The sequence below is a fragment of the Filicampus tigris genome, chromosome 5 (genome assembly GCF_054856515.1).
Source record: "Filicampus tigris isolate MCC_2025a chromosome 5, RoL_Ftig_1.0, whole genome shotgun sequence".
Taxonomy (NCBI): Eukaryota; Metazoa; Chordata; class Actinopteri; order Syngnathiformes; family Syngnathidae; genus Filicampus; species Filicampus tigris.
This window is the reverse complement of record NC_141221.1, coordinates 27,723,506-27,735,000: the sequence shown is the minus strand read 5'-3', so window position 1 is coordinate 27,735,000 and position 11,495 is coordinate 27,723,506. Positions and strand designations below refer to the sequence as shown.

The following is an 11,495-nucleotide window of genomic DNA, read 5'->3' as shown; positions in this document are numbered from 1 at the left end:
CCAAAACTTGGCCTGTATATAAATAGTTGCGACATTAAATGGTAATATTCTGTTATTTATATAGCGCCACCTAGTGACGACTGGAAATGTCATTTTTTTACATTTTAATGTACTGCACGGAACCCGTTGAACGAAAATATGTCAGAAAAGCGTTAAGATGTTGGTCTTGTTCTACGTCGAATATTGTGACTTTTCGGTGGAGGGCGTGGCCATGACGGTGCCGCAAAGTCTGATTAAAAAACGTGACAATAAAAGGTGCTGTAACTTGATTCAGATCATCCAATCTTCTCGAAAATGTTCATATCTGATGATGGCCATGGGCTGAAGACATCTATGAACTTATGAACTTATTAACTTACTTATAACTTATATACGAAATCATGAATAATTTCTTATTTTATCGTGGCGTTTTTAAATAATGGCTCGCTAGCGGGCCCCTAGAAATAAAAAAAAAAAATCTGCCCCGGTTGTAAGTTTTACCTACATATACGGAAATTTGGTGATGTATGGTAACAGGTCAACTCCTACAAAAAAGTATCTTGGAGCCATATGCTAAACAGGAAGTCTGCCATTTTGAATTTACTTTACAATTTGGTGTCACATTGACTTTAAAAGTTGCTGGAACATGATCCACGTGATAATATCTTGTCAAAATTTCACACATTTGATTAAAGTCTACACCTGAATACATCTACAAACTTATTTTTCATCGTAGTGGTAGCGCCACCTATTGGCTGACGGAAGTACATGTTTTATTATTTGACGTTTTTCCTACCTCATATTTGCTCGGAAGAGTGTTTCGACCTTCATGATGTTGAAACACTGATTATTTTGCAAAAAGCTGTTGCCATGGTAACGCCCAGATTGCCAATAAAACAATGCTGGTTTTGAGGGCGTAACCATGCGTGAAAACTCACGAAATTTTCCACACATATCAGGCCCGGTAAATTCATCAATACTTAATTAGTTAATTGTGCGATCTTTAAAAGATGGCTCGTGAGCGCCCCCTAGAAATGTTTAAATAACCAGCCCCGGTTGTACGTTTCACTTACATCTACGAAATTTTGGTAGTATATGTAACAGACAGAGACCTACAACAAAGCCTCTTGGTTCCATATGCTAAACCTAACAGGAAGTCCGCCATTTCGAATTTACTTTAGAGTTTGGCGTAACCTTGAAAACAAAAGCTGCTATAACTTGATCCACATGCTAATTTCTTCTCAAGATTTCTCGCATTTGATGAGGCCTGAAGACTTTTACCGTACTGGTACAGCCACCTACTGGCTAAAGGAAATGTTTGTTTTATTTTTTGAAGTTTTTCTGCCAGCAGTTAAACAGATACACGTCATATTTCCTCGAACGAGTGGTTGAGCCTTCATCATAATGCAACACGAAGTTTGTGAATTTTCGCAAAAAGCTGTTACCATGTCAACGCTTTATTCGCCAATAAGACGACACTACTTTTGGGGGTCTAAACTTGCAGGAAAACTCCTGAAACTTTGGAAAAACATCAGATCAGGCAACAGCATCACTGTTTTATTAGGTTATTGTGCTTTTTTTTTTTTTAATGGCTCAACAAACACCCCCCCCATACAACATTTTAGCGAACCAGCTGAAGCAGCTCTAGTTGTCATTGAATTTGGCTGAATTGCACAGTCCTAGTTTCCAATTTTATTTCTTCAAGTAACAATGTTATTTGCGTCACCCTGACATGTTTGCAGGCCAAACCCAGTCGACTTCACTGCTCCCACTGTGATGAGACTTATAGTCTACCCCAGAATGGAGCCATCAAGCTATACAAGGAGCTTCGCTGTCCATTGGATGACTTTGAGCTCGTGCTGTGGACCTCGGGCACCCGAGGCAAAAGTTATCCCCTGTGCCCCTACTGCTTCAGCAACCCGCCTTTCAGGGACATGAAAAAAAGTAAGAATACTATCTAGGGCTGCTTGATTATTGGGGGGGGGGTGAATATTTTAAAATAGGGCTGTCAAAGTTAAAGCATTAACTATGGAGAGTAATTTAAATTTCCGAACACACGAAAAAAAATGAACTCAGTTAACTCAGTTTCTTTTACTTCCTGTCGCAGCTGACATTTGCTTACTGTGCAGCCAAACTTAGAGAGTCACTGTCGCAAAGACGGACATGTACGTAGTTTTACTTTAAAAAGTTACTTGACGGTTCATTGGAGAAATCCAAAATAATTTGCACACTTTGCACAGCCAAATTCAAATACCATATTATTTGTATGTCTTTGGTGTATCATTCAAATGTTGAATTTTACAGGAAAAGAATCGTATTCAAGGATCAAAGAAAGCTATGAGGACAGTCTTTGAATCGAAATATGCTTCACCCCCCACCCCCCCACATTATTTCCAAGATTTTACACAAGTAAATATCGGTCCCAGGCTTTGTAAAAAATTTAATAAATTATGGACAATTTTTGCGATTAATTCGTAAAAAAATTTTCATCGCTTGACAGCACTATTTTAAATTAATCAATTGTTTTGGGTCATAATTGAAATCACGATTATTCAAACAATCGGGTTTTTTTTGGTTTTTTTTGCTACAAATCAAGAAAATGTTTAAATGTTTAAAAAAATTAAAGACAAATCAATGTAAGTTCCTTTTGGCCCAAACAAAATGTATAAAATTAGTTATGAAAAAAAAAGGTGCAAATGTGATTTCCTTGTGTAAACATTGCATTGGATCGAAATGCATATTAATAATCGTTTTATTACAATTATGTCAATTCTGTAATGGAGTGTAATAATCGTCATTGTAATTGAATTTGGATTCATTGCACAGCCCAAATACTATATTAATTATTTGGTGGAGTTAATGAATTTGATGTTTTTCCTTTTCTATAAATAATAGCTGTCCTTCCCTGGCTCGATGGCTCACATGGACTTGCAGTTTCTAATGACGAGGCTCAAAATTGGTTGATTCACTTTTCTCTCTCTCTCTGTCTGTCATACCAAATCACACCACAGGGCAATAGCATCACCAATTCCCCATGAGATACCCCCTGGCACATGGGAGAGGAATGTCTCTAAGCAGGGCCGCCCCTGAGCAAATTTTATTTGGAGGCCACCAACACCCTGCACCTCCCTCTCCCCATCCCAAATGAATCAGAAATACAAGACCAGAACACATGCTATTTAGGGGTGGGAATTTATTGGTACCTCACGATTCGATCCGATTCTGAGGCTCACGATTCGATTCAATTCCGATTCAGAGGCTTATGATTCAATTCAATTCCGATTCCGATGCATCACTACATTGGCTTACATTTTATAATCCATGTAAGACTGGTACCTTTTTTTCAAACAAAAAACTCAAGGAAGAGCAAGGATTTATATTTCACACTTCGATTTGGCTCCGCTCGTATGAGGTTTTGCTTGTTCCGCCATCTTGTCACGTGTTATCTTAGCTTAGCACAGACTTCTGACGTACAAACACACGTAATCGCTTGCGCATGCTTTTAGTTTTTTTTTATAACTTCGATTTTCGATTATTAATACCTAATAATCGATTCAGAATCTTTTTAATAACGCCGAACAATGCATCGAAAAAAACGTTATCATTCCCACCCCTAATGCTATTTGACAACCTTTATTAACAGTCAACAGTTAACAGCTGGTGAAAAACAAATAATAATATTTTTTAAAAATCAACCTGAATTAAATGAATGAATATTAAATAAAGTGAACTTCAAAACTGAACTAAAAAAAGTCTAAAGTGAACCTGAAAGTGTGTCTTTTACGAAGGAACATGTCTGCATTTTTGGGATGCAATGTCATCAACTACGTCCTTGGAAGACAAATGCTGTCCATTGTCATATTTGATACTAAGGCTGGAAAATTGGGTTGGACTTTCTGAAACAGTCCTTAACTTCTTCAGGTCCTAACTAGAAGGCCGAAGTTATTTTGTTACGATTCCCAGTTAATGTGATTTTTTAATTATTTTTTTCAATTCCAAAGTAGGACATACGTGTTTTTCACAGGGCAGCAACGATACTCGCTCTGGGTCAAATAATACAGAACTTGAACTAGGATTGGGTGATCTTCAAATTTTGACACCGTTTGACCGTCTCGTCATTACTCCAGGGAGTACAGTAATACCGTCACTAATTTTCGACTTATTTTGCATCTGCCTGCAGCGTTCTGAATGAGCTGCAGCTAGCTGTTTGATGCTCTTTTGAGGGAGACCAGGAAGAAGACTGTTACAATAATCAAGTCTAGTGGAAATGAAAGCATGGATAAGATAGCTTTACCGGGGCGCATGGATGAGAACTCAACAGGAGTATAAGTGCGGCGTTTGTCATCCGTGCCTTGCTACCAGTGGCGTGTGGCATGTCTCTAGATTACAGAATGTGCACTTTTTCTTCATCGTATGCGCTCCTTGAGGTTCATGAAGAATTGTTTTGCAAAGCAGTCACTCGCCTTGCCTACCCTTCAAATTTGAGAATTGCTAGACGTGGATGACTTAAGAATGTGGATGTAACGATTCATCGAAAATCGATTTGAAATCGATTTAAACAGTTTAAAATATGCATCGATGTAAAAAAATATATATATTTCTTAATCTTACAATTTTGATCACAGTAAGATTTGAAATCAAATCTATTGTACATGTGTTTGTTTTAATGTTGAGTTCTGGCACCAACAAAACACTGATAATACAAAAATGTAGTTAAGCAGTCAAATTTATTCGGTCATTTTCATGTTTTTTTTGTAAGTTGACAAAAGTTATTGTTTGTAACAAATACAAAATGCAGATGTTAAAATAAAAAAAATCTTTGGTTGAGTCATTCATATTGTTAAAAAAAAAAAAAACTCAAATCTGATAAAAAAGATCATTAGTTGGCTAATTTACAATTTGAACCCGCTGTGGACACGCTTCAAATGCGCCAGTAGTACTTAGCCAACGTACGTGTGCTTACTTGCATTGCGAGCCCCAAGCTGGATTTGTCGTATTGTATAAACAGCCAGCCAGAAGTGTAGTCAAGGTTCTTATTTATTTTACACACTTCCCCTCCTTCCCGGCCTTCAAAATAAAAGCCTGCCAGCAAACCACTATACACAGCTGGTTGGCTATGGCGTATTTCCGGAAATAGGGAAGACGCCAGAGAAGTGCATGAACTCCACCTTGATGTGGCTGCGTTATCCTTGAGTCAGTGCTTGACGCAGCTTGAATGTACTCCAAAACAAACAAAAACAAAAAACAAAACAAAACAAAAAATAATAATAATATATATACTTGTGGACACAAGATGTTTTGAAACAAGTCAGGGGGCGTCGCTTCAAAAAGACAACGACCACAATGGATATCATGCCTGCTACAACCATAAAGGGACCGAGATGACTAGACGATGCATTTAATTTTATTGCGAAAACGATCTGGAAGGTGGCGGCTAAGGAGGAACATGGCTGGGTAAATTCTCTCCACACACAACGCTGCTAGACTAGTTGCTTTGCAGCAGCAACGAGCTACGTGGGGCATCCTCTACGTGTGGGAAACTGTATGTCATCGCAAAATGTGATATAATGGACCGATCAGAACAGCAACAAATCCTGATGTGTGCGTGGCATGTGTTGCAGACCTGTCATCAACAGCACAATGCGTCAGTCATGTGAATCAATGTGGCAGTTGTTTGAGTAAGAAGAGACGTGAGACAGCAACGTGCGTTCAAGCGTGTTTGTATTTCCTTATTTTCACATCACGTAACCCGCGCCTCCCACCTACAACTGGGGCATACCATTACAAGAGGGGGTGGGGGGCGCTGGGGGGGCAATACCACAATCCCTAGAACATCAGTTGTCGCTCGCGCCGACGCAGGAGTAGAAAGAAGCCTTTCTCCGATTAGGCTGAGATGAAATTTTGCCGCCTCGCGAGCACGTCACACGCATAAGGGCCGATTAGTGGGCCGGACTAAAATCGACTTCCGGCCATGCTTAGTCCAGCCATTTTTTTTAAAATTTGTCAACCCCAAAAATGGGCATCCGGCCGGGTCGGAGGGTCCGACCGGTCCGGCCAATGGACGGACTGCCCAGCTCTGATCGTTACATCCCTAGTTTATAGGGCTGCACAGTATATTGAAAAAAAAAAAATCAATATGGCGATAATGGCCTATGCAATAAGTATGCTGCAAAGACATGCAATCGTTTTTTTTCTGGAATTGTCCCTAATTGATGTTATCGTCTTTATTCCGACCCCATTCTCCTAGATGTAGGATGCAATGAATGTACCCATCCTTCCTGCCAGCACTCTCTCAACTCGTTGGGGATCGGACAGTGCGTGGAGTGTGACAGTGGAGTTTTGGTGCTGGATCCAACCTCTGGACCAAAATGGAAGATGTCCTGTAATAGATGCAACGTTGTTGTTCATTTCTTTGAACATGCACATAGAGTGCAGGTAATATTCAGTATATCTTGTCCTGTAATCATATGACCTTTTCTTCTCTAGCGCACTGGATTACATGCAACAATAAGAGTGTTCTGCAAGTGTTACACAATAACAAACCGCTTTGAATGACTTTGGTAATATTTGACCTTCTCTGGTTGATTAAAAATACTTGTCTGGGGGTCATGACGTTTTTTTCACATTGAGTTCATGTGAAACTTTTTTTTTTTTTTATTCTCTCACGTCATTTTCTTCTTGTATGAGTGACACTTATAATTAATAGTTCCAAACAGTGCTATTTATTTGCAGGGTTACTTTAAAAAAAATTTTTAAAAAGTGTTCCCTCACTTTTGGCGGCTGATGCATTCCAAGTTGCGGGCGTAGGGCTAGCTTTTTTGCTCTTAGGTCTCCTCCATGGTAACTGTAGCGGAATAAAGCTACATTTTATTTTTTTTTGTATCCTGTAGGGATGTCACAATGTCGTGTCATGATATTAATAGCAGCAAATGTGTTTAAAAGTTCAGGTTATTTTCCATTTGTGCAGTTCCAGTACCCTCTGGTGGCTAGTTTAATTTGATGCCAATTTTTTGCCACCTATAATACTGTGGATGGATGGATGTTTAAGAGCCACGTCCTCCACAAATTGACACGATTCACCATGTGTGCATGCGTTAGCAAGTAAGTACCTCAATATTAGGTGTTCGGTCATTGTAGATCATCTATTTTTTTGTGAATGCTGTTATGTAAAAAAAAAAGAAGAATATTGTAATTTTTTTTGTCTTTTTATTTTTTTTTAAATTTTTTTACAATATCTCGAGCTTTTATACAGTATCGTTAGCTTTTCAGATATCACCACAATATCGTGATAATTGTCGGATTTGTGATATTATGGTATGGTGACATTTGGACATGGTGACATCCCTACTTCCTATGCCGTGAATTGCATCGTGGTGCTGAGTGAGCTGGTCCATGACACTTGATGAAGCCCACATTTCCTATTTCTGCAGGTTGCCCAAGAGAACTGCAATGCCTGCGACGCGTCCTTGGTCACAGTCGACTTCAATAAAGCTCGCAGCCCACTGCCCGCCGGCGAGACCCAACACAGCGGCTGTGTCTTCTGTGATTCAGTCTTCCAGGGTCTTGTGGAACTTAAGCACGCTACCATGAGGCACCCCATGCACCGAGGCGGAGGTGCAAGGCGAGGGCGAGGACGAGGCAGGGGACGTCGTGGCCCCCCAAAAAAGCCCAAAGACAAAATGGCTGAATTAGCAGCGTACTTTGTATAGTTGATTACTGCCTTTAGTGCCTTTTTTTTTTTCTTAGCATACTTTCACACACTGTAGGTGTGTTATCTTAGCAACGCTCCAGGTCGGTGATTCTCAACTGGTAATGTTGAGACCTAAAATTGGCCCAGTTACCGCTGTGAGTACTTTTTTTTTTCATTGGATTGTTTTATATTCATGTCTGAGATTTGTTTTTTATACAGTTACTGTAATTGTTAGGGCCTGACTGATATGTATTTGTTTTTAATTGCCATTGAATTAAATATAAAAGATTAAGTATATATTATAAAAAAAAAAAAAAAAGAAATGTAATTCCTAAAATAACTTGTCCCCTGTAAATGGCCAGACTAGTCCCAAACAAAATCCGTTGTTGTACAGTGATGGGACATTATGAATATAGTTGAACAGCTCAGTTTGAAATGCGAACATTGGCTGAGGTTTCTGGAAATTAAGTGTTGCATATTGATATTCACAGAGCTGGGCATTTTACTACAAATTTGCGGTCTATCGCCTTCCTTCTGCAGCCTGGGTACCTTTCCGCCGTCCGTCCGGACCAAAGAGTAATCGTAAATAGGCAGTGCGCCTATCATTTTATACGTTAGCGTTTCTGACTACCAACCTCGACAAACTACCCAGTTAGTCTGACTATTTTTTCACGTTTACGTTTACGTTTATCGCCTACTAAATGGGCGTTCATCATTGGCGGATAGATGGACCGGTCCGTCACATAAGCGGAATGCCCAGCTATGGATATTCACCTGTTTCCTAATTACTGTGAGACATCGTTAGCTATCGATGTATGACTAATTGAAAATCGATTCCAAATTGAGTCGCCTGGATTAATCGATTTCATTAATCGAAAATCGAGTTGATTAAATTCATCTGGAAAATAATGAAATGTTAGTTCATTCTATATGCATAGCACATTTTGAATGTGTAGATCAAATGATGCTTTGGCGCCAAACATCATTGCGTATTGCATTTGTGGATGGCTGCAGAGCCACATAAGTGCACAGAGACAAGCATGGTAACAATTCTTAAAAAATCGAATCGAATCAAAAATCGGGAATCGAAAATCAGATCGGGTCTTGAGTGAATTGTTACATCCCTATTATTAACGTTTGACAAATTATCATTCAGTATTAATAACAGTGACACATAAGGTAACTTGAGCAAACTAGTTTTTTCAGACTGGTAGCCCTTTGCATGCATCACTACCCAAGAAGTAGGCCCCAGTTGTAAAGGCACCATTTTATCCCACTTCGTGTGTCAGTCTGAAAACGTGTGGGCAAAATGTGACTTTCAAGTATCATGTCAGATGAATAATGTGTGCTGACTTGTAAATAAAGTGAATAAAAAGAAATACAAGACCCTTCCTGAGAATTCTACACCGACCAAACCCAAATGTTGGGTCCAGGTCCATTCTGAAGCTAGTTGCTTCTGCTAATGTGAATACACTTGTAACAGCAAACTATCGTCTTGTTTTAAAAGCACAAGCGCTTCCCATTTCCAGTCAAGATGGCGGTCAAGTCGGTGAAAACAAACTCTCCGCTCAGTGAAAAGCATTCAACTTTGGGTTGTTATCATTTAATTTGTGAGCAGTGGTGTTACCAGGATGCCAGGTGTGGGTGGGCATTCGTCTTACCTGGGGGGGCAAAAAAGTGCTACAATGCTCAAGTAGGTCGAAATCCAACATAGGGCTACTGCACCTTAAAACGTGTTTTGTTTTCTCCTTAATTGAGATAAGTGTTGTTGTATTTGGGCTAAACAAATAAAAGTTTATTTGATTTGACTTAGAAGACACCATAACTGAACAGTATGGACATGCAGGTGACAATGTTTTTTGGGGGTTTTGGGTTCTGCCATCAGAACTACATCCAGTTTTCGGTTTGTGAGGATTGTTTTGATTTCAAAATGTAATGAAATGTCGCTTGACTACGATAACAATCTGCCTGCGGAGGCAAAAGTGTGATTTTTCTCACACAGGAGAACGAGTCTTACCACTTAAGAAGTCTTCACCGCAAAGCACTGCGGTCTTGGTTAGCTTCCATTCCGAACCGTCCAGTTCGTCCACTCTCTTCAACCCATTTACTCACTTTTTCCCACGTTCACGGGCCACATAAGTAATTGTGGTGTAACCTGTTCAAAGTATATCACTACCATTTTGTGCACAACACTTTTGATCACTGATTTTAGTTCAATTGTGACTGCTTGTACTCGGCAAAAAATAGACAACAGAATACTCCTCAGAATAAAGTAACAATTGATATTTAATCACTTAAAGCGGAAGTCAACCCAAACATATTTTTTTCAAGAATATGTTCCCAGCAGGCCCACTAGTTGAAACACGGCATTCTGATTCATTTTGTGTTTGTGGAATATAAATTAAGCAGCAAAATGCACTCGTTTTTAGCTATCCCTGGGGGCAGCCATTTTGTCTTCTGTCGACTGAAAATGAAATCACAACTGCTCACAATGACCAATCACAACTGACCTGTTTTCTGAATCTGAGCCGTGATTGTGAGCAGTTGTGATGTCATTTTCAGTCGACAGAAGACAAAATGGTCGCCCCCAGAGATGGCTGAAAACGAGTGGATTAACACTTGTTCCACAAACGCAATATTTATCAGAATGGCCTGTTTCAAGTAGTAGGCCTGCTGGGAACATATTCTTGAAAAAAAAATTGTTTGCGTTGACTTTCGCTTTAAAAAAAATCTATATATATATAATATTTTATATAATATAATAAATATTTTTCCTTGTCACAATTTTCACAATTTTCATCCTTGTTCAAACCAAAATCCACGACAAAAAAGCCAAATTACAAGCCATGCTCATCGAAAAATTGTTTGCTTCCTCCTCCTAGTCAGTGACACCTGTCACATCAGGAAACTCCAAATTTAACATGTCAGGCCTCTACTCCCAATTCAGCTCAGGTTAAGCAATCAAACACTGCCCCTTAGTGGTTGGAGGAATAACAAAAATATGCAAAGCAAAACATGGGGCTCCTACACCCCAGCCCCTAATTGCGTCTGGCAGAAGACAAAGCAATTACTAGACATAAATCAAAAGGAGCCACAATAATATACTTTTCAAATTACATGAATATGCATACAAGCATAATACAACCTCTTATATAAGCCACTGTACACATAAATTAAACTGTGGTATCCAAGACCCCCTCGGTGGTCCAGGTGTCCATCACCATGACAACATCTCCGGGCATGAAACAACGTTTTTCGTTTGTCCGTTTTTGACATTCTTGACGTAACAGGGGCAGAGCCATGATGGGCCTGGGTATGCACAGGCCCACCCCGATTGACACACTGCCCAGTGAGAGTCATGAAATATATACTTTTACATTTTTAGTAAATTATTATTAACCTCCAAAGGCCCTAAGATGTTTTTTTTACATGCATTTTTTTAAATTTATTTTTGCTATTTGGGCTTATTGGAGCCTAATTAGAAGAAAAACTAAGCATCATCTTTTTTTGTATTGTACTGTATTTTGTATACTGTATTTTGATTGCAGTATGTAATACTCTTTGATACCACAAGATGGCAGTGTAAGTGCCCACATGTGTGTCCAAAACACCCACAGTTCCACAGTGCACATGCTTGTGGACACAAGAGCTAGAAAGTGCTGTCCACGTATGTGGCCACTAAGCCTTAGGAGTTTAAATAATTTTTGAATGTGTGTTTCTTTTATTGAATATTAAGAATGGCATAATTGTGGTTGTCTAAGGAAGATCTGAACTTCATATTATTCAGTGTGTCATTTTATTTGAAATATACCATGTGTCGGTATAG

The 11,495-nt window shown here is 39.2% G+C and overlaps 1 protein-coding gene across 1 annotated transcript in view; it reads left to right on the top strand.

Moving 5' to 3' along the window:
- top3b (DNA topoisomerase III beta) overlaps nucleotides 1-9,488 on the top strand; it is a 50,363-nt gene extending 40,875 nt beyond the window's left edge. Inside the window, exons 16-18 of the mRNA XM_086031729.1 lie at nucleotides 1,722-1,923; nucleotides 6,227-6,414; nucleotides 7,410-9,488. Of these exons, the coding sequence (XP_085887855.1) occupies nucleotides 1,722-1,923; nucleotides 6,227-6,414; nucleotides 7,410-7,688 (669 nt within the window). The 3' untranslated portion in view covers nucleotides 7,689-9,488. The remainder of the gene's footprint in view (nucleotides 1-1,721; nucleotides 1,924-6,226; nucleotides 6,415-7,409) is intronic.
- Nucleotides 9,489-11,495: the final 2,007 nt, after the last annotated feature.